Genomic DNA, 23,676 nt, shown 5'->3' with positions numbered 1-23,676 from the left:
TTCAAATTCCCTCCCTTCAAATATCTTCTATTGTTCTTTCTTTAAAAAATCTTAATAAAATTACTAGGAAAATAAAACAAGAGCCAGTGGCTAATTGAGAGGTTGCACTGAAACAGTTGTCTGCATTGTACACCTGCAGTTTGCACTAACGGTTATATTGATGTGTTTTCTTTTAATTAGAGTCCTAAAAAGGAAAAAGGAAGATGACAATTCCACTGATACTTTTTAATGCGTTCTTCTAAAAGTCTTTACAGACGCAGGAAAAGTTGAGAGCCATCGATCGTGCCCCATACTTCGTTTCTGTTCTGATGATCTTTCCTAGCTATGACGTGCTGGTTCTTAATTGTTCAAGAAAACATACAGTAGAGCCAGGGGTGGGATTCAAATAATTTAACAACCGGTTCTCTGCCCTAATGATTTCTTCCAACAACCAGTTTGCCAAACTGCTCAGAAAGTTAACAACCGGTTCTCCCGAAGTGGTGCGAACCGGCTGAATCCCATCACTGAGTAGAGCCACTGCCATCTTAACAGAAAATGTACCTCAGATAATTCTCCCCCTCAAAACCGCCCCTCAGTTTTGGTACCTGAGAACCGAGGGTAGGCATTTTATCTCTGAAATCATGACTTCCATTTTAGATTGATTTCCCCTCTGCCAGAAAACCCAAAAACAAATAAACATTCAAAAGCCCAGCCAAACTGTTAGTTTAGGAGAGATGTAATCGTTTTTCTTTCTTTCTTTCTTTCTTTCTTTCTTTCTTTCTTTCTTTCTTTCTTTCTTTCTTTCTTTCTTTCTTTCTTTCTTTCTTTCTTTCCTTCCTTCCTTCCTTTCTCCCTCCCTCCCTCCCTCCCTCCCTCCCTCCTTCCTTCCTTCCTTCCTTCCTTTTTTCTTTCTTTCTTTCTTTCTTTCTTTCTTTCTTTCTTTCTTTCTTTCTTTCCTCCCTTTCAAATTCCCTCCCTAAGTTTCTGAATCGCCAAAAGTACGGTAGTTGGAACATGAGATTATATTTATCTCCAAGCTGGTAAATTTTGCTTATATCTCAGAGAAGCTGACAGTTGAATTCCCATGGTGTCCTTTGCTGGAGATGGGTAAAAGAAGATACATTTTTCTATCTAGGAGGGTTTGTCCTTTTTTACTCATTTTGGGGTGGGACCGATTGGGGTAGATTGTAGCAGTGATACCAAAATATAATTTTATCATATTTTATTTATCTATATATTAAATTATTGTATTTTATTCCAGTTTCATTTTAAACTGTATTTTATTCCGATTCCATTTTAAATTGTTTTTACCAGATTTTAGTAATAAGATTTGTATCTGGAACTCTCCACTTTAGAATAGCATAGCATAGCATAGCATAGCATAGCATAGCATAGCATAGCATAGCATAGCATAGCATAGCATAGCATAGCATAGCATAGCATAATTGGAAGGGACCTTGGAGGTCTTCTAGTCCAACCCCCTGTTTAGGCAGGAAACCCTACACCACTTCAGACAAGTGGTTATCCAACATCTTCTTTAAAACTTCCCGTGTTGGAGCATTTCCAGCTTCTGGAGGCAAGTTGTTCCACTGATTAATTGTTCTCACTGTCAGGAAATTTCTTAGTTCTAAGTTGCTTCTCTCCTGGATTAGTTTCCACCCATTGCTTCTTGTCCTGCCCTCAGGTGCTTTGGAGAATAGCTTGACTCCCTCTTCTTTGTGGCAACCCCTGAGATATTGGAACACAGCTATCATGTCTCCCCTAGTCCTTCTTTTCATTAAACTAGACATACCCAGTTCCTGCAACCGTTCTTCAAATGTTTTAGCTTCCAGTCTCCTACTCATCTTTGTTGCTCTTCTCTGCACTCTTTCTAGAGTCTCCACATCTTTTTTACATCATGGCGACCAAAATTGGACACAGTGGCCTTACCAAGACATTATTTTTTATTTATTTATTTGTCGAGTACATATTAGATAATATATATACGTATAAGCATGAATTGAAAACATAAAATGAATACAATTAAAAGGAACATTAGGACAGGGATAGTGGGCATGCTGGTATGCTTATGCACGTCCCTTACAGACCTCTTAGGAATGGGGTGAGGTCAGCAGTAGACAGTCTATTAAATTTGATATGACGGAAGAGCTAATCAATAAAGGAAACTTAACTAACTAACTCGTTTTTGTGCTGGGGGAAACGTTCCCTTCCTGTTAGGAAGCCCTCTTCCTGTTATATTGTGTCTAAGCCCCCGCCAGATCTGCAAAACGTACTTTCTAGGAATCCTTTACTGTACTTCTTAACTGAGCCAGGAAGTGCGAGGGTTAATCCACACTTCAGTCAGAGCTGCTGACGAAGGTCGAGACAGGGCAGGTCTAAGGGTTGTAACTTGAGGGAGTGTTCTGCCTTTCAGAACGAGAAAGACAGCAAGACACTCTGACTCCGAGCAACTCCGAGGACCAGAGAGAGAGAGAAAAAAATTGGGGTGAGAGGGCTACCGAATTAGCTATTGCTTGGGAGGTTAATCCGCAGCCTTCCTAAACCTGGTTAGACTCTCCGGGGGGCTGGTTCTGGCAGAAAGAAGCGGTGCAGGTACTACCTGTACTCGTGTGCACCTACAAAACGATCCGTTTTCTGTAGGTGAGCCAAGCTTTGAAGCAGGGGAGAAATCCAGCAGGTTCTGGCGAACCGGTAGCGGAAATTTTGAGTGGTTCGGAGAACCGGTAGCGGAAATTTTGAGTAGTTAGGAGAACTGGAAAATACCACCTCTGGCTGGCCCCAGAATGGGGAGGGAATGGGGATTTTGCAGTATCCTTCCTCCAGGAGTGGAGAGGGAATGGGGATTTTGCAGTATCCTTCCCCTGGAGTGGGGTGGGAACGGAGATTTTGCAATATCCTTCCCCCAGGAGTGGGGAGGGAATGGGGATTTTGCAGTATCCTTCCCCTGGAGTGGGGTGGGAACGGAGATTTTACAGTATCCTTCCCCTGGAGTGGGGTGGGAATGGAGATTTTGCAATATCCTTCCCCTTGAGTGGGGTGGGAACAGAGATTTTGTAGTACCCTTCCCCTGCCATGCCCACAGAACCGGTAGTAAAAAAATTTGGATTTCACCACTGCTTTGAAGGACACGTCTGGATGGGAGATAAGCTTTTCCCTTTGGGCTCAGCTAATGGGAGAACCTCTCTGCTATCATCCCATTTGCATGTCTCAAGGAGTCTCCTTCATTGACTTCTTCTGCTGGTCGTGGTGGATCTAGTTTCCAGAGAGGAAGAGACAGAGAGCAGAAGTACTGGAGATACTTCTTTAACAGCGAAAGGGTAGAGAGAGCAACATTTTTCTGACTTCAAACCTGGATAGAGAAGAGTCACTTTTGAAATCTTGTCCTGTCTGGAGCAAGGGAAGTCCTCCATGAGCTCCATGGTCAAAAGAAGTGGCTTCATGTATCCACCTGTACCTGTGGAGCAGGGGTGGGTTCTAAATTTTTTTTACTACCGGTTCTGTGGGCGTGGCTTATTTTATGGGCGTGACTTGGTGGGGGTAATGTGACTGGGTGGGCGTGGCTAACTTTTTTTTTTTTTAACTTTTCAAAGCATTTTTCTACAACCTTAAGAGGTTGCAGCAAAAAAAATGCTTTTAGAAGCCTCTGACCATCAGGCAACTCAAGCTGGGATCGCCAGAGGCTTTTAAAGGCATTTTTTTTTTCTACAACCTCTTCGGCCGAAGAGGTTGCAGAAAAAACGCTTTTAGAAGCCTCTGATGATCCCCGCTGAGCCGCGCGATCATCAGGGGCTTTTTTTTTTTACTTTTTTTTTTTTTTCGGCCGAAGGGGTTGTAGAAAAAATGCTTTTAAAAGAAAAAAAAAAGCCTCTGATGAGGTGGGCGGGGTAAGCGATGGAGACCGGGCCGGGACCGGTTTGGGGGCGTGGCCAGCCAATGTTATTACCAGTTCTCCGAACTACTACAAATTTTGACTACCGGTTCTTGCGAACCGGTGTGAACTGGAAACAACTCATCACTGCTCTGGAGACCTGCAGCTTAAGGATTGCACTTAGGCCATACTCTGGTCTCTCCCAACCCATCCCTCCTCTTTCAGGCTCTGTAAAGGGATGAAATACTAGCTTGTCCTATCCTCCTGGATGAAAACCTTGAGATATTTATTTATTATTTATTTATTACATGTATTTATATGCCGCCGTTCTCCCGAAGGACTCAGGGCGGCGAACACAAGTTAAGAAACAAGTACAATAAAATCATAATTTAATCCAATATTTATTCCCCCCCACCCCACCCCACTTCATCCTAAACCTGACTGTACCTGTTTTGTGTCTCTAGTTTGGATACGGAGCCAACGATGCACCATTTGGAAGGAGACTCCGAGGTCTACAAGCTGATGCAGGAAAATCGTGATACAAGGGCTGTGCCCCGGCAATCCAGCACTTTCCGCCTGCTCCAGGTGGCTCTGGAATTGGATGAAAAAGGTGACAGAGGCAAGAGGATGGACAGGGCTCTTGTCTATGGATGGATGGATGGAAGGAAGACAAATGGCACAATGGGCTTCGCATTTTAAGCCAAACCTATTCCCATGCTGTAGTCGTGGTTTTTTTTTCGTGTTGCGTTATGGAAATAACACGCCTGCAAAATAAGATTAGTTGATGGAAAATGTTTCTAGTTAGGACGGATAGCGTAAAACGGGCTTGTCCTTTTCAAAATCACAAGGTGAGGGTGGAAATAAGATAGAACAAACCAAGCCGAGGGGGGAAAAATTGAGAAACTTGGTAACATTTTTTTTTTTTAATTTGATTTATATGCCGCCCTTCTTCGGAGACTCAGGGCGGCTTACAATGCGTTAAGCAATAGCCTTCATACTTTTGTATATTTATACAAAGTCAGCTTATTGCCCCCACAAACTGGGTCCTCATTTCACCTATCTTAGAAAGGATGGAAGGCTGAGTCAACCTTGAGCTTGGATAAATTTGATTTATATGCCAACATTAAATTTGGTAGAGCGGCCTTTGGAACTCATTGCTACCAGGTAATAATCTCCTGGGATAAAAGTCTTGTTCCTTCCAGTTTATAACAGTTTTTTTATTGAGTTATAAAATATAATATATGAAATACAAAAGCAAACAGAAAAGCAGTGGGGAAGAAGAAGGGGAAGAGAAGCAAGGAAAGATAAGAAAAAGAAAAAGAAGCATTGACTTCCAACTCTTGCAGTAAAAGAAGGCATCAAATCACAACTTTTTGCTTTTTCATAATAATACGAACAGGTCTTGTTCCTTTTCTTGCTGATCTAGCTTACTGCTCTGTTTGTGTGTGGTCACGGGACCGATTAAGGGAGGAAACCTACATTCAAGAGGCAGATAAACCAGCATTTTAAACCAGCCTCTGGATGGGCTATATAATCTTTGTTGACAGACTATAGTAATCAGACGAAACCTTTCATCTGACAGACTTTAATTGGTAGTTTTAAGAATGTAAAAAGGGCATGGATGTTTCTGATGGGATGCCACTTTTTGTTCGCAGGAAAGGAAACAAGAAAAATTATAAACGATTGTATTTCCCCTTCTAAACCTGTGCAGATGCATTGGCCTGCTCAATGCGCCATCCTGAAGTTGCTCCAGCTATTAACACTGACATTGAAAGAAGGAAAAGTATTCCTTCAGGGAAATAGTTTTTTTGAGGCTGCAGATGGGATTTTTTTTTCATTGAGAAGAGAAAAAAAAACACTTAATTTCTGGATCGAGATACATAGGGTCAGGGGTGGACTTCAAAAATTTTAGCAAAGAGGTTTTCTGCCTAGTTGCTGGGTGGGTGTGGCTATAGTGGGTGTGGCCTATTCAGCCGCCTGCATCACGGCAGGGGGCGTTTTTGTCCTCCCCGGGCTCTGGAGGCTTTCCTCGAGCCTCCAGAGCAGGGGTGAAATCCAGCAGGTTCTGACAGGTTCTAGAGAACCGGTAGTGGAAATTTTGAGCAGTTCGGAGAACCGGCAAATACCACCTCTGCCTGGCCCCCGAGTGGGGTGGGAATGGGGATTTTGCAATATCCTTCCCCCAGGAGTGGGGAGGGAATGGAGATTTTGCAGTATCCTTCCCCTGCCACGCCCACCAAGCCACGCCACGCCCAAAGAATGGTAGTAAAAAAATTTGGATTTTACCACTGCTCCAGAGGGGCGAAAACGGCCTCCCCAGGCTCCGGAGGCCCTCTGGAGGACGGAAACGGGCCTTTTCTGGCCTTCCCAAACTTCCGGTCGGCCTGTTTTTCGTCCTCCCCGAGCCTCCGCGTGTGCACTGCACTTACCTGCATCCAAAACGGGCCGCATGGGGACTCCTGGGAGGGGTAGGGTAGGCAGGGCCAGCCAGGAGTGGGATTTGGGGGTTCTCCGAACTGCACAGAATCTTAGCTAGAGGTTCTCCCGAACCCTTGCGAACCCCCAGCAGCCTACCCCTGCATAGGGTTGGCTGTACATTCTTTAAAACCAGTAATGTGTGTGTGTTTTTTTAATTATTGTTTGCTAATGTACTTTCTGTGCTGCTTTGACAGAGGGCACGGCAACCCATTTCCCCAGCCAGCTCTCTCCCAGTTTGCACAAGCCGGTTAGCAGTGCTACGGCAGGGAACTCTCAGAAGCTGCACACCTGTGAGAAATGTGACAGCCCCATCACGTGAGTATGGCTAATCCTTAAGCAAGGTTTGGTACCAAAGGGACTGGAAAACAGGGGAAGACCTTCCATTTCAACTATTTGAGGAGCTGTCACATGGAAGAGGGGGGTTGACCTGTTCTCCAAAGCCCCTGAAGGCAGGAGAAGAAGAAATGTCTGTGGAGATTCTCAGTCCTCCAGGTCATGATTGTCCCAAAGGTGCTTTCTTGGTTTTTCTTTGAAGACGTTTCGCTTCTCGTCCAAGAAGCTTCTTCAGCTCCAGTGTCAAGAGCTGAAGAAGCTTCTTGGATGAGAAGCGAAATGTCTTCAAAGAAAAACCAAGGAAGTCCATCTGTTCCTTGAAAAAGCACCTTTGGGGATAATAGATGGAAATGAATCAAGGAGAGAACCAACCTAGAACTAAGGAGAAATTTCCTGACAGTGAGAACAATTAATCAAATTAATAAAATAAAGAGCTTTGGTGGCACAGCAGACTAAAGTGCTATTAAGTAACACCAGCTGCCTGCAATTACTGCGAGTTCAGTTCTCACCAGGCTCAAGGTTGACTCAGCCTTCCATCCTTTCTAAGGTAGGTAAATTGAGGACCCAGTTTGTGGGGGCAATAAGCTGACTTTGTATAAATATACAAAAGTATGAAGGCTATTGCTTAATGCATTGTAAGCCGCCCTGAGTCTCCGGAGAAGGGTGGCATATAAATAAATAAATAAATAAAAATTTAGAGAGCTAGTGGCTGAAACATATGATGAATGGTTGCAAGAGGTTTAGTTCCGTGATGGGATGGTGGTTGAAAGGCAGTATTGCAGTATTGCAAATATATATATATTTATGTCTTTGGTTATTCGGGTTTTCTCCCGCGTAAAATTTTACGCGGGAGAAAACCCGAATAACCAAAGACCTACATACAAACACCCACGAAAACCTCAGAAAACATATAGATAGATAGATAGATAGATAGATAGATAGTTTTTCTTCCTGCTCTCTTATTTCGAATGTCAGTTTACTCATTTCGGCACAATCCAACATTTTCCTAATAATTTCTTCATCCGTAGGTATCATTTCTTCTTTCCAATTTTTAGTTTTTTGTTTTTTTGAAAACCTTTCGCATTTCATCCATTCTTCAGTTCTTTGGAATGTTTTCAAAGAGGGAGGGGGACACACAAGAAAGTCCAGTTGTCTTTTGGGGGAAATAAAAAACATTTTTGGGACAACCATGACTTGGATGATTAGGAATCTCCATAGCTAGTTTATTAAATATCAATTCCTGCTGACTGAGCGACTCTGGGCAGCTCACAAGGAAGAAATTGCGATAAAAATCAAGCCAAAAATAACAATGAAAGGATGATGAACCTGTCTTCCTTCAGGACAGTTGTTCCTCCTCCTTTTGATCTTCAAAGGAATCCTTGGCGCAGGGATTAACACCAGAGGTGGGGCAAGGGACAGTTCTGGGCCGGAAGAGAGCCCAAAACCTGTTGATTTATTTATCTTTCCGAATAAGAGCTGCGGCTGGTTTTGGTAATTGCATGATTAAAGGGCTTGCTTCCACGGCTCGGATTTTGCAACCAACTGGAAATAGCGGTATAACCTGCCAGGCTGGAAAAGGCAAAGAGGAGTGGATGAAGATGAGCCATGCTAAGAGTAGCCAGTGAGAGGTCAGGCATGGTTCCTTCGATAGTGCAGAGGTGGGGTTTCAGCAGGTTCTGACCAGTTCTGGAGAACCGGTAGCGGAAATTTTGAGTAGTTCGGAGAACCGGGAAATACCACCTCTGACTGGCCCCGCCCCATCTGTTCTCTGCCTCCCGAGTCCCAGCTGATCGGGAGGAAATGGGGATTTTGCAGTATCCTTCCCCTGGAGTGGGGTGGGAATGGAGAGTTTGCAGTATCCTTCCCCTGGAGTGGGGTGGGAATGGGGATTTTTTATTTATTTATTTTATTTTAATTTATTTTTATATGCCGCCCTTCTCCGGAGACTCAGGGCGGCTTACAATGTGTTAAGCAATAGCCTTCATACTTTTGTATATTTATACAAAGTCAGCTTATTGCCCCCACAAACCGGGTCCTCATTTTACCTACCTTAGAAAGGATGGAAGGCTGAGTCAACCTTGAGCCTTGGCGAGATTCGAACCTGCAGTAATTGCAGGCAGCTGGTCTTAATAACAGGGTGCTTTAGACCACTGTACTACCAAGGCTAAATAAATAAATAAATAGGGTTGGGCGGATTTATTAAAAGCAGCTGTTAGCGCAAGGATACTCCTTAATATACTGTGGAATCCAGCTTTAGTGAAGATGATGGGATTTGCAAGGATAGTTAAATCGACTTCTTCGATTAGAGAAAAAGAATGTATTTATGGTTGATTTTTTACATAAACAGGAAAAGTGCACTTAGGAGTTGTGGTTTCGGTGATTGTAAAAAAAAATTGATAATAGAAAAGAAATAAGATTTTCTTTTGTAATTATAGAGCAAGAAATAACTTTATAATAGCACTTATATTTGCTGCAAAGGAAACCGGAAGCTTCCTCTTTATTCTTTCTTTCTGCGCTTCGTCTTCTTGCTTTGTTCCATCTTTCCTTTTCTGCTTTTACTCTTTATTAGTTTGTGTTAGTTTTTACGCTCTTTGTAAAATGTTTAGTAAAAGCTTATTTTTTAAAAAAAGGAAATCCAGTTTTAGAGGGCTAAGGTTGAAATACAGCTAGTCTTGTCCTTATTGAGCCCCAAACTTCTGTTAAGTGAGACAGTTATTGAGTTTTACCCCATTTTACGATCTTTGTTGCCACCGTTGTTAAGTAAATCACTGCAGTTGATAAGGTAAGTAACATGTTTTTTTCAAAAAAAAAATAATTTATTTTTAAAATACAAATACAAACATAGCACATATGCATCTAAATACAAAAAAAGAAAGACAAAAGAAAAAGAGGAAAAAAACCAAATATTACAGTGCACCTCCATCCCCCAGAGACCATTTTTTCTCCCTTATATTTCTTCGTCTATAACAGCTAAAAGATATACACTATATTCCAATTGTGCGCTTATCCCCTCCAAAACAACATATATTCTTGAGTAGGTTTATTCCCGTTGCCTTCCACCAACACTGATTTTATAAAATCCTCCCATATTTCATTATAATTGCTTGCTTTGATCATCCCTTTTTTAAATTTAATTTCTGTTGTTAGTTTATCGTTTGTTGCCATACTCCAAATTTCATTACGCCACTCATTTTTTTTGAACATCCCAATTTCGTCCCCAATATTTAGCCGTCCCTAATCTAGCTGCCATTATCAAATTTACAATCCTTTTTTTTTTTGTTTCATTTATATCCTCTTTTTCCACCAGGAACATTAATGCAATTCTCGGTGACATGTCTTAAATTTTACATTCAAAAGTGCTCTAATTTCAGTAAAACGGTTGTTAAGTGAATCTAGCTTCCCCATTGACTTTGCTTGCTCAAAAGTTGATCGCATGACCTCGGGACACAGCAACGGTCATAAGTATGAACCAATTGCCAAGTATCTGAATTTTGATCACATGCTCACGGGGATGCTTACAAAGGTCATAAGTGTGAAAAATGGTTGTCACTTTTTTCAGTGTCATTGTAGCTTTGGTCACTAAATGAACTGTTGTAAGCCGAGGACAACCTGTATTGTGCCACTAAAATGTGGTGGCCATTGAAGCCACACCAGGCCCATCCGTGGTGCTGTCTGTTGGCTTCAAAAACCCAGACCTGTTTTTAAATGGAAGTTTCCCACCAACCTGGGTAACTTCCAGATGTGTGAATGTCAACTCCCAGAATTCTCAGCCAGCATGGCCACTGCTCAGAATTATGGGAGTTGAGGTCCAACCCAGTGGTGAAATGTAGAATTTGTTACTACCGGTTCTGTGGCATGGCTTGGTGGGGGGTTTAATATGAATGGGTGGGCGTGGCCAACTTTTTTTTTCTTTTAAAACCATTTTTTCTACAACCTCTTCGGCTGAAGAGATTGTAGAAAAAATGCTTTTAAAAGCCTCTGATGATCCCAGCTGAGCTGCGGGATCATCAGAGGCTTTTTTTTTTACTTTTAAAACCATTTTTTCTACAATCTCTTTGGCTGAAGAGATTGTTTAAAAAATGCTTTTAAAAGCCTCTGATGATCCCAGCTGAGCCGCGGGATCATCAGAAGCTTTTTTTTTTTTACTTTTAGAAGCATTTTTTCGGCCAAAGAAGTTGTAGAAAAAATGCTTTTTAAAAATATAAAAAAAAGCTTCTGATGATTGCGCAGCTCAGCTGGGCAATGGGGGAGGGGCAGGGGTTTTTGCTACCGGTTCTCCAAACCACCCGCCTCCATCACTACCGGATCGGGCGATCCAGTCCAAACCGGGAGCATTTCACCCCTTGTCCAACCCTGTGGTGGGTTGCCCCCGGTTCGGACCGGTTCTATAGAACCGGTCGTAAAACCAGAGGGAGGCTCCGCCCACTGACCCTGACGTCATCAGAAGCAATCTGTGCAGGCACAGAAGCGAGCGCGCACGCACGATCCCGTTGCAAACTGGTAGTAAAGGTAAGTAGAACCCACCTCTAGTCCAACCACCTGGCATGTGCTTGTCTGGATACTTGGAGCTGTGGTGTACATGAGCGATGCGCCTCCTAAATATCAGCTTGACTGCTGAATGCTTGCTTGTGTCCCAAAAAAAGAGATGGAGTGGCTGAATCCACCCATCACTCCACACTCTCCTTTGAAGAGGCCGTCAACACTCTTGAAGGCAATAATAACAATCTATGCAAAAAGAAGTTTGCATAACGAGTGGAATGCCCAGAAAAGAGAAAATTGGTACCCTGGATTACCAGGATTACATCTGCAGAAATGTATATATTTTGTTTCATTATATAGAGTCACTTCAAAGACTAAGATGGCAAAAAATCATCATAATAATAATTTTATTGTCATTGTACAGGGAAACACAGTATATACATACAATGAAATTCACTTAACAACCAAAGACCAGATCCAACACACGTAACAATCCCCAAACACACTCCCACCCACCACAATTCCCCACCCCTAAACCACCCAAACATCCACACAACAGATCATCAGAGGGCTTTAGAGCAGGGGTCTCCAACCTTGGCAACTTTACGACTTGTGGACTTCAACTCCCATTAGCGCATGCTGGCTGAGGAATTTCTGGGAGTTGAAGTCCACAAGTCGTAAAGTTGCCAAGGTTGGAGACCTCTGTTTTAGAGCGTGCTGCAACTCTTGTTTACACTTGAGAATGTTTGGTTAAGCATGCATTTCGGAGGGGTGGTGACACTTGGGCGATGATGATTGGCTTGCTGTAGATCGGGGGTGTCCCACCATGGCAAATTTAAGTCTTGTGGAACGTTGACTTGTGGATTGTTGGCTAGGAATTTCTGGAAAGTTGGAAGTCCACAAATCTTGGCAAAATTGAACGCCCCCCCCCTGCTGTAGATGCTGGTCCTTCTCACGGGACTTCTCCTCTTCTCCGTCTTCCCCAGATACCAGGCGGTGAAAATCCAAGAGAACCGTTACCGCCACCCGTCTTGCTACGTTTGCACCGACTGTGGGCTCAACCTGAAGATGCGTGGCCATTTCTGGGTTGGGGAAGAGATGTACTGCGAGAAACACGCCCGCCAGCGCTACCAGAGCCCAGCAGAGGACGGCACCATCTTGGCCGTCTATTCCCAGTCTTAAATTGACAGCGGAGCTCAGGAAGCTGAAGAAGAAGGGGAATGCAGTCAGATGGAGATTTCCACCAGGGATCTTCTCGCCAAACGTGATTCGGCCCTTTAAAGACATCTGCAGAAAAGGGGGCTTTGGGGGCAAGAGGGAATGCCATGCAAGGACCTTTGGGGAAGGTGCTGAGGGAGGGAGAGGGCGTTCCCTAAGGCAAATGGCTTTTCTTTTTTTTTTCTTTCTTTTCAACTACCAGAGTTTTGGGCCGTCATTCTTCAAGGAACAAATGTTTGCTGCCACGGACATTTTGTCTTTTGACAGCTTCGGAAATGATGGCTTCCCACGCTGCCAAGTTGCTGGACTCTGGAAAGCGATTGTCAGGGCTCGTATTAATCCTTGGTTTGCGGCCGGCAGCTCCCAGAAGCAACGGGAGGCTCTTAATGACTCGGTTCTGTGGCTGAAGCACTTCTTGTCTTGCCCCCGTTGCCAAATTCTCCCTGCCCCACGATGCAAATCTAAGACTGAAGGGAAGTTGGGTCCCGGATGGTGTGGATTCAGCTCCGAATGCTGACTTTCCCTGTGATGCTTCTCTTTAAGATATTAAGCCAGATGTCTATGTGAAATATAATATATATATATATATGTATATGTATAAGGATGGATAAAACAATTGCCCCACACCTGCCTTTTTTCTTTACGTCCTGGCAACTATGTGCTCTCTTCGCTCTATTATTATTATTATTATTATTATTATTATTATTATTATTATTATTAGTTAATCTTTAGTGAGATTCAGAGCCTTTGAGGCTGGTTAATAGCTCAGCAGCTCGAGTCCTAACCAAGGACCTAGGAACCGTTAAGGTATCGTCGGAGGATGTAAGCTGTTCCAAGTAGGGTGGTTTTTTGTAGAGTCAAAATGTTCAAGTCCGGCAAATTTAGAATTTCTAAATAGCCGGGTAGCCCTTTGGGTATTGCTCCAAGGGCTCCAATTACAATCAGGACAACACACGTTTTCTTTTTCCACAGTCGCTCAACTTCAATTTGCAAATCCCGGTACTTTGTGATTTTTTCTTGCTGCTTATCTTCAATCCGTGCATCACCAGGTATTGGGGAACTCATCAAATTTGCAGACGACACCAAGCTGGCAGGAATAGCCAACACTCCAGAGGATAGGCTTAAGATAGGCTTAACCCCAGGAGCCTGGTTTAGCTCAACAGACAGAAGCACTGTAATTTAACACCAGCTGTCTGCAATTAAAGTAAGATTGAATCTCGCCAGGCTCAAGGTTGACTCAGCCTTCTGTCCTTTCTAAGGTAGGTAAATTGAGGACCCGGTTTGTGGGGGCAATAAGCTGACTTTGTATAAATATACAAAAGGATGAAGGCTATTGCTTAACACACTGTAAGCCGCCCTGAGTCTCTGGAGAAGGGCGGCATATAAATCAAAAATAAAATAAAATAAAATAAAATAAATAAAAATAAGATACAGAAGGATCCTGACAGACTTGAATGTTGAGTGCTATCTAATAAAATGAAATTCAGTGGTGGAAAATGAGCTTTGGTAGTACAGTGGTCTAAGGCACCCTGTTATTAAGCTGGTTATTAAGACCAGCTGTCTGCAATTTACTGCTGGTTCGAATCTCTCCAAGGCTCAAGGTTGACTCAGCCTTCCATCCTTTCTAAGGTAGGTTAAATGAGGACCCAGTTTGTGGGGGCAATAAGCTGACTTTGTATAAATATACAAAAGGATGAAGGCTATTGCTGAGCACATTGTAAGCCGCCCTGAGTCTCCGGAGAAGGGCGGCATATAAATCAAATTAAAAAAAAAAAAAAACAAGGTTCCACATTTAGGCGAGAAAAACAAAATGCACAGGGATGGCATATGTGGTACCTTGCTCCATACTGGTAACTGTGAGAGGGATCTTGAAGTCCCAGTGCAGAATCATTTAAAATATGAGCCAGCCGTATGCTGCAGCTGCCAAAAAAGCCACCACAGTTCTAAGATACATTAACGAAGAGAATCGAGAGCACATGAAGTGTTAGTACCACTTTATAATGCCTTGGTAAGGCCGCACTTGGAATACAAGACCACAAGAAGGAACTGCAGCTGGTTATAACGGTGGCACGTCAATAATTCCAAGGAGCTGTTAAGAACTCTGCTGCAGGAGGGAGAGGAGACTTGATGGAAGCTCCTGGGTGCTGTAATATCGCACGAGTTCCGGCACCCATCCTCTTTTGCAGGGTTAGGGTTAAGGAAAAAGGAAAGAAAGAAAAAGGAAAGAAAGAAAGGAGGGAGGGAGGGAGAGAGGGAGGAAAGAAAAGAAAGAAAGGAAAGGAAAGGAAATAGAGAAAGGAAAGGAAGGGAAAGGAAAAAGGAGAAGGGAAGGGAAAGGAAAAAGGAAAGAAGAAAGAAAGGAAAGAGGAAAGGAAATAGAGAAAGAAAGGGAAAGGAAAGAAAGGGAAAGGGAAAAGAAAGGAAAGGAAAAAGGAAAGGAGAAAGAAAGGAAAGAGGAAAGGAAAAGAAATAGGGAAGGGAAAGGAAAGGGGAAAGGGAAGAAGAAAGGAAGGAAAGGGGAAAGGAAAAAGGAAAGGAAAGAAGGAAAGGATAGGAAAAAGGAAAAAAGGATAGGGAAAAGGGAAAGGAAAGAAGGAAAGGGAAAAGGAAAAAGGAAAGGAAAAAGGAAAAGAAAGGAAAAAGGAAAAGAAAGAAAGAAAGAATAGGAAAAAGGAGAAAGGAAAGAAGGAAAGGAAAAAGGTAAAGGAAAGGAAAAAGGAAAGAAGGAAAGGAAAAAGGGAAAGGAAAGAAAGGAAAAGGAAAAAGCACCAAACCTTCTTAGAAAAAAAGAAAAAGGCCACTCTTTCCCAGAGCCTAACGGGGCAGAGCTCCAGAGCCGAAAGAAGCCTAAAGGCTCCAATGGAAGCGAAGGAAAAGATGGAGAACCGGTGAAGAGAGGCCATCCCAGGTGAGGGGAAGGGGGGGGAGGGAGACCCACCTGAGAAGGACCCTCGCGGGGCTCCCTGGAGGCTGCTAGTCCGCAGAGGCTTCTGGCGCTTGAACTGGGCCATGATGGTCCGAGGCTGTGGGCGGAATCCCCGCTTCAGAAAGTCGCACAAAAGACCCCCCCCCACGCAGAACAAAGCCCCGCCCACAAACCCCAGGCCCCGCCCAAAAGGAGAAGGAGGGAGGGGGATGAGGCCGTCTAGATACCCTCAGGGTGATCCCCCCCACACACACACAGAGCCGCCTGCCCAGGGGCTGTAGAGGGGGCCCTCCCTTCCTCCCTTCCTTCTCCCCGGGGCCACTTCAGGAGAGCCAGCCGGGCGAGGCTGCCGGAGAGAAGGAGAAGCGACACATCTTTCAACCTTAGTAGTACAGTGATTTAAAGCACCCTGTTATTAAGACCAGCTGCCTGCAATTACTGCAGGTTCGAATCTCCCCAGGCTCAAGGTTGACTCAGCCTTCCATCCTTTCTAAGGTAGGTAAATTGAGGACCCAGATTGTGGGGGCAATAAGCTGACTTTGTATAAAATATACAAAAGGATGAAGGCTATTGCTTAACGCATTGTAAGCCGCCCTGAGTCTCCGGAGAAGAGCAGCATATAAATCAAAAAAAAAAAACACCCGCCTGGCCTGGCAGCCTGGCCTACTCTGCAGGGTCGTCGTCACCCGCCACACACACATACACATACACACACACACACACACAGACCCACACAGAGTGGAGTGGGGGGTGGGGGGGCTTCAACGGGCGCCTCCGACGCTTCCACAGGACCGGGAGGCGAAGGGGGCCAACGGGCACTGAGAGGAGTCGAGAGGCGGATTCCTAGCGCAGCCATCCCCGCCCGGAGGGGGAGGAGGACCCACCTGAGGCGACAGGGAGGGCGCCTGAGCAGAAACGCCTCCTTCTGCCCCCCCGCCCGCGCTGGAGGGACCGGAAGCGCTCTCTTGCCCGGTAAAGCGCCACCCGGAAGCCAATGGGAATGGCGAGTCTCGGTCCTCCCAGAAGGGAAAGAGCGTCGCTCCTCGAAGATGGACCCTTTCGGGCGGGGGGGAAGGGAGGGAGGGAGGGAGGATGCTCCTCCAGGTGTGCCTGGGTTACATATCACAGCATCCTGGGCTGCTTGGGGCGGGAAGGATGGAGGCTGCCTGAAGCCCCTGGCAGCGACACAGCGCCTCGGAGTCCAGGGTTGCCAGGTGTCCACTATATGAGCGGACAGTCCACTTTTTTCACATTATGTTCACTATTTTTTTTCACAAAATAGTGGACATTTTTTTTATTCAAAAGCTTTATGATGAAATGGTACGTAATCTAAGGCTGTACAGTCTAAGAGAATAAGGAAAGGAGAATCGCGTTTTTTCTTTCTTTTCATAAATTAGAATGAGACAAAGATCGAATGCTCATTGCAATGATCACAATTTACACAACAGCGCAAAAAATGCATTAAAGCAGTTATCTTTTGATATCGAAAATGTAGTGCTGAAGGTTTTTGCCAAATTTTCGAATTCTGTGAAGAAACGAGAAGAGTTGAAATCATTTTTTGAGTTTTGCGAGTCAGAATTCCATGAAGTTTTGCGCCATGTTCCAACACGTTGATTAAGTTTGTTTAAAGCAGTCGAAAGACTTCTTTTAAACTGGATACCTCTAAAATTGTATTTTATTTCTCTTGGATCTGATGAGTGCCATAAGGTTATCTGGAACCTTATTTCGGATCAGGAAAATGAACTCACAAAGGATGATGAACCAACAATTTCAGAATTGTATTTATATTTCACGCACTTCTTCATGTCAATAATGCAAGACACCCTACTGAAGCTGGAAAGCAAGAAAATTCTTGCATGTGATCTTCACATTATCATGTGTAAGCTGCGTGATTCTTTGCAAAAAAAAATACGATGACGAGTTTTTTGGAATGAAAGTTTTATTTGCCTTACGTAAAAAACATTTGCCTGAGAATGCCGTGCAAAAGTTCAAGAAAGAAGCCATCAACGTGTATCAAAGAGCCATTGCGTACCTAGAAAAGTGGTATAATTTCACCGATTCCGTATATGAGACGCTAAGTTGTTTCAATCTAATTGATCGCAATAATCCTCCAACTTTAGAAGAAATGACGAACATCTGGTTATTATCACCATGGCGAGAAGAACTTCCATCCAACACTCTCTTCGATGAAATTTCTGCCTTAGAAGAAGTTTATGTTCATCTGCAGGGCGATTCATCCCTTGATAAGTGGACGTACTTTTTCAAGAAAGAGCCAGCTCCGAGTTTACTGAAACTGTTCCAGTATTGTGCATCAATTCCGGTATCAAATGCAAACGATGAACGAATTTTCAGCATCATGGAAAATTTGTGGACTAACAAACGTAACCGACTGCTTGTATCAGTTCGAAGTGAACTTTGTATATTTTTTAATATTTCTCAACGTTGTACTGAAATTAAAGAATTATTCCTTAAACACAAAGAATTGATCAAAGCTGCGTAGTCAAATAAAAAATACACATGACAGCAAAGTAAAATATAATTTAATATTTTCAATATTATTATAATATATTTGATGTTTCGAGTTTTAAGTAAAGTTTTGAAGTGATTATTTTAATAAGTGTTAAAATGTTAGTAAGAAAATATATAATTTAATTGTAAATTTCTTTTTTACTACTTAACCCCCCCCCGCCCTGCACCCGCTTATCCGCTATTTTTTGGAAGCAAACCTGGCAACCCTATTAAAAAGTGGAAGCAACACTATTCTTAGACATGGATTTCATCCCAAAACTCATCCTAGTCTCCGTTTTTGCATTTGCTTTAAAAAAACAAATTAGGCTTCAAAAAACATTTTGGTTCCTGGGCAGCATTTTCCTGACCATGGAGTCCCGTGTTTTCTTCCCCAGAAACCAAAAAGGCTCGATTTTTAAAAAGTGGAAGCAACACCATTTTTAGACATGGAATTTCATCCCGAAACTCATCCTGGTGTCCGTTTTTGCATTTGGCTTCAAAAAAAAATTGGCTTCAAAAAACATTTTGGTTCCTGGGCAGCATTTTTCCTGACCGCGGAGTCACGCGTTTTCTTCCCCAAGCACCAAAAAGGCTCAATTTTTAAAAAGTGGAAGCAACCCCATTTTTAGACATGGAATTTCATCCCGAAACTCATCTTGGTGTCCATTTTTGCATTTGGTTTAAAGAAACAAATTTCACTTCAAAAAACATTTTGGTTCCTGGGCAGCATTTTTTCTGACCGCGGACTCACGCGTTTTCTTCCCCAAGCACCAAAAAGGCTCGATTTTTAAAAAGTGGAAGCAACACCATTTTTAGACATGGAATTTCATACCAAAACTCATCCTGGTGTCCCTTTTTGCATTTGGTTTAAAGAAACAAATTTGACTTCAAAAAACATTTTGGTTCCTGGGCAGCATTTTTTCTAACCGCGGAGTCACGCGTTTTCTTCCCGAAGCACCAAAAAGGCTCGATTTTTAAAAAGTGGAAGCAACACCATTTTTAGACATGGAATTTCATCCCAAAACTCATCCTGGGGCCCGTTTTTGTATTTGGCTTCAAAAAAAAAAATTGGCTTCAAAAAACATTTTGGTTCCTGGGCAGCATTTTTCCTGACCGCGGAGTCACGCGTTTTCTTCCCCAGGCACCAAAAAGGCTTGATTTTTAAAAAGTGGAAGCAACACCATTTTTAGACATGGAATTTCATCCCGAAACTCATCCTGGGGTCCGTTTTTGCATTTGGCTTCAAAAAAAAAAATTGGCTTCAAAAAACATTTTGGTTCCTGGGCAGCATTTTTCCTGACCGCGGAGTCACGCGTTTTCTTCCCCAGGCACCAAAAAGGCTCGACTTTTAAAAAGTGGAAGCAACACCATTTTTAGACATGGAATTTCATCCCGAAACTCATCTTGGTGTCCGTTTTTTCATTTGGCTTCAAAAAAAATAATTTGGCTTCAAAAAACATTTTGGTTCCTGGGCAGCATTTTTCCTGACCGCGGAGTCACGCGTTTTCTTCCCCAGGCACCAAAAAGGCTTGATTTTTAAAAAGTGGAAGCAACACCATTTTTAGACATGGAATTTCATCCCGAAACTCATCCTGGGGTCCGTTTTTGCATTTGGCTTCAAAAAAAAAATTGGCTTCAAAAAACATTTTGGTTCCTGGGCAGCATTTTTCCTGACCGCGGAGTCGCGTTTTCTTCCCCAGGCACCAAAAAGGCTTGATTTTTAAAAAGTGGAAGCAACACCATTTTTAGACATGGAATTTCATCCCGAAACTCATCCTGGGGTCCGTTTTTGCATTTGGCTTCAAAAAAAAAAATTGGCTTCAAAAAACATTTTGGTTCCTGGGCAGCATTTTTCCTGACCACGGAGTCACGCGTTTTCTTCCCCAGGCACCAAAAAGGCTCGACTTTTAAAAAGTGGAAGCAACACCATTTTCAGACATGGAATTTCATCCCGAAACTCATCTTGGTGTCCGTTTTTTCATTTGGCTTCAAAAAAAATAATTTGGCTTCAAAAAACATTTTGGTTCCTGGGCAGCATTTTTCCTGACCGCGGAGTCACGCGTTTTCTTCCCCAGGCACCAAAAAGGCTTGATTTTTGAAAAGTGGAAGCAACACCATTTTTAGACATGGAATTTCATCCCGAAACTCATCCTGGGGCCTGTTTTTGCATTTGGCTTCAAAAAAAAAAATTGGCTTCAAAAAACATTTTGGTTCCTGGGCAGCATTTTTCCTGACCGCGGAGTCACGCGTTTTCTTCCCCAGGCACCAAAAAGGCTCTATTTTTAAAAAGTGGAAGCAACACCATTTTTAGACATGGAATTTCATCCCAAAACTCATCCTGGTGTCCCTTTTTTCATTTGGCTTCGGAAAAAAAATTGGCTTCAAAAAACATTTTGGTTCCTGGGCAGCATTTTTCCTGACCACGGAGTCACGCGTTTTCTTCCCCAGGCACCAAAAAGGCTTGATTTTTGAAAAGTGGAAGCAACACCATTTTTAGACATGGAATTTCATCCCGAAACTCATCCTGGGGCCTGTTTTTGCATTTGGCTTCAAAAAAAAAAAATTGGCTTCAAAAAACATTTTGGTTCCTGGGCAGCATTTTTCCTGACCGCGGAGTCACGCGTTTTCTTCCCCAGGCACCAAAAAGGCTCTATTTTTAAAAAGTGGAAGCAACCCCATTTTTAGACATGGAATTTCATCCCAAAACTCATCCTGGTGTCCCTTTTTTCATTTGGCTTCGAAAAAAAAATTGGCTTCAAAAAACATTTTGGTTCCTGGGCAGCATTTTTCCTGACCGCGGAGTCACGCGTTTTCTTCCCCAGGCACCAAAAAGGCTCAATTTTTAAAAAGTGGAAGCAACACCATTTTTAGACATGGAATTTCATCCCGAAACTCATCCTGGGGCCCGTTTTTGTATTTGGCTTCAAAAAAAAAATTGGCTTCAAAAAACATTTTGGTTCCTGGGCAGCATTTTTTCTGACCGCGGAGTCACGCGTTTTCTTCCCAAGGCACCAAAAAGGTTCGATTTTTAAAAAGTGGAAGCAACACCATTTTTAGACATGGAATTTCATCCCGAAACTCATCCTGGTGTCCGTTTTTGTATTTGGCTTCAAAAAAAAAATTGGCTTCCAAAAACATTTTAGTTCCTGGGCAGCATTTTCCTGACCGTGGAGTCACGCGTTTTCTTCCCCAGGCACCAAAAAGGCTCTATTTTTAAAAAGTGGAAGCAACACCATTTTTAGACATGGAATTTCATCCCAAAACTCATCCTGGTGTCCCTTTTTTCATTTGGCTTTGAAAAAAAAATTGGCTTCAAAAAACATTTTGGTTCCTGGGCAGCATTTTTCCTGACCACGGAGTCACGCGTTTTCTTCCCCAGGCACCAAAAAGGTTCGATTTTTAAAAAGTGGAAGCAACACCATTTTTAGACATGGAATTTCATCCTGAAACTCATCCTGGGGCCCGTTTTTTCATTTGGCTTCAAAAAAAAAATTGGCTTCAAAAAACATTTTGGTTCCTGGGCAACATTTTTCCTGACCGCGGAGTCACACGTTTTCTTCCCCAGGCACCAAAAAGGCTCGATTTTTAAAAAGTGGAAGCAACACCATTTTTAGACATGGAATTTCATCCCGAAACTCATCCTGGGGCCCGTTTTTGTATTTGGCTTCAAAAAAAAAATTGGCTTCAAAAAACATTTTGGTTCCTGGGCAGCATTTTTTCTGACCGCGGAGTCACGCGTTTTCTTCCCAAGGCACCAAAAAGGTTCGATTTTTAAAAAGTGGAAGCAACACCATTTTTAGACATGGAATTTCATCCCGAAACTCATCCTGGTGTCCGTTTTTGTATTTAGCTTCAAAAAAAAAAATTGGCTTCAAAAAACATTTTGGTTCCTGGGCAGCATTTTCCTGACCGTGGAGTCACGCGTTTTCTTCCCCAGGCACCAAAAAGGCTCTATTTTTAAAAAGTGGAAGCAACACCATTCTTAGACATGGAATTTCATCCCAAAACTCATCCTGGTGTCCCTTTTTTCATTTGGCTTCGAAAAAAAAATTGGCTTCGAAAAACATTTTGGTTCCTGGGCTGCATTTTTCCTGACCGCGGAGTCACGCGTTTTCTTCCCCAGGCACCAAAAAGGCTTGATTTTTAAAAAGTGGAAGCAACACCATTTTTAGACGTGGAATTTCATCCCGAAACTCATCCAGGGGCCCGTTTTTGTATTTGGCTTCAAAAAAAAAATTGGCTTCAAAAAACATTTTGGTTCCTGGGCAGCATTTTTTCTGACCGCGGAGTCACGCGTTTTCTTCCCAAGGCACCAAAAAGGTTCGATTTTTAAAAAGTGGAAGCAACACCATTTTTAGACATGGAATTTCATCCCGAAACTCATCCTGGTGTCCGTTTTTGTATTTGGCTTCAAAAAAAAAATTGGCTTCAAAAAACATTTTGGTTCCTGGGCAGAATTTTCCTGACCGTGGAGTCACGCGTTTTCTTCCCCAGGCACCAAAAAGGCTCTATTTTTAAAAAGTGGAAGCAACACCATTTTTAGACATGGAATTTCATCCCAAAACTCATCCTGGGTCCCTTTTTTCATTTGGCTTCGAAAAAAAAATTGGCTTCAAAAAACATTTTGGTTCCTGGGCAGCATTTTTCCTGACCACGGAGTCACGCGTTTTCTTCCCCAGGCACCAAAAAGGCTCGATTTTTAAAAAGTGGAAGCAACACCATTTTTAGACATGGAATTTCATCCTGAAACTCATCCTGGGACCCGTTTTTGCATTTGGCTTCAAAAAAAAATTGGCTTCAAAAAACATTTTGGTTCCTGGGCAGCATTTTTCCTGACCGCGGAGTCACGCGTTTTCTTCCCCAGGCAACAAAAAGGCTCGATTTTTAAAAAGTGGAAGCAACACCATTTTTAGACATGGAATTTCATCCCAAAACTCATCTTGGTGTCCGTTCTTTCATTTGGCTTCAAAAAAAATAATTTGGCTTCAAAAAACATTTTGGTTCCTGGGCAGCATTATTCCTGACCGCGGAGTCACGCGTTTTCTTCCCCAGGCACCAAAAAGGTTCGATTTTTAAAAAGTGGAAGCAACACCATTTTTAGACATGGAATTTCATCCCGAAACTCATCCTGGTGTCCGTTTTTGTATTTGGCTTCAAAAAAAAAATTGGCTTCAAAAAACATTTTGGTTCCTGGGCAGCATTTTTCCTGACCACGGAGTCACGCGTTTTCTTCCCCAGGCACCAAAAAGGCTCGATTTTTAAAAAGTGGAAGCAACACCATTTTTAGACATGGAATTTCATCCTGAAACTCATCCTGGGGCCCGTTTTTGCATTTGGCTTCAAAAAAAAATTGGCTTCAAAAAACATTTTGGTTCCTGGGCTGCATTTTTCCTGACCGCGGAGTCACGCGTTTTCTTCCCCAGGCACCAAAAAGGCTTGATTTTTAGAAAGTGGAAGCAACACCATTTTTAGACATGGAATTTCATCCCGAAACTCATCCTGGGGCCCGTTTTTGCATTTGGCTTAAAAAAAAAAATTGGCTTCAAAAAACATTTTGGTTCCTGGGCAACATTTTTCCTGACCGCGGAGTCACGCGTTTTCTTCCCCAGGCACCAAAAAGGCTCGATTTTTAAAAAGTGGAAGCAACACCATTTTTAGACATGGAATTTCATCCCGAAACTCATCCTGGGGCCCGTTTTTGCATTTGGCTTCAAAAAAAAAAATTGGCTTCAAAAAACATTTTGGTTCCTGGGCTGCATTTTTCCTGACCGCGGAGTCACGCGTTTTCTTCCCCAGGCACCAAAAAGGCTTGATTTTTGAAAAGTGGAAGCAACACCATTTTTAGACATGGAATTTCATCCCGAAACTCATCCTGGGGCCTGTTTTT

The 23,676-nt window shown here is 42.9% G+C and overlaps 2 protein-coding genes across 2 annotated transcripts in view; one reads left to right on the top strand and one right to left on the bottom strand.

Annotated features, from left to right (window-relative positions):
• Positions 1–12,981, top strand: part of PDLIM2 (PDZ and LIM domain 2) — an 85,467-nt gene extending 72,486 nt beyond the window's left edge. The window contains exons 8-10 of the mRNA XM_060693585.2: positions 4,312–4,457; positions 6,520–6,640; positions 12,124–12,981. Coding sequence (XP_060549568.2) covers positions 4,312–4,457; positions 6,520–6,640; positions 12,124–12,319 — 463 coding nt within the window. The 3' untranslated portion in view covers positions 12,320–12,981. The remainder of the gene's footprint in view (positions 1–4,311; positions 4,458–6,519; positions 6,641–12,123) is intronic.
• Positions 12,982–13,172: 191 nt separating this feature from the next.
• LOC132712391 (uncharacterized) lies at positions 13,173–17,636 on the bottom strand. The gene is made up of 3 exons (XM_087875854.1): positions 17,624–17,636; positions 16,166–16,502; positions 13,173–15,378 (listed from the first exon to the last, which is right to left on the bottom strand). Exons 1-3 carry the CDS (start codon positions 17,634–17,636, stop codon positions 14,550–14,552), a joined length of 1,179 nt encoding a protein of 392 aa, XP_087731980.1. The 3' UTR covers positions 13,173–14,549.
• Positions 17,637–23,676: the final 6,040 nt, after the last annotated feature.

The sequence above is a fragment of the Pantherophis guttatus genome, chromosome 9 (genome assembly GCF_059756535.1).
Source record: "Pantherophis guttatus breed Tessera chromosome 9, ASM5975653v1, whole genome shotgun sequence".
Lineage (NCBI taxonomy): Eukaryota > Metazoa > Chordata > Lepidosauria > Squamata > Colubridae > Pantherophis > Pantherophis guttatus.
The sequence above is the reverse complement of the archived record's forward strand: the minus strand, read 5'-3'. Positions and strand labels throughout refer to the sequence as shown.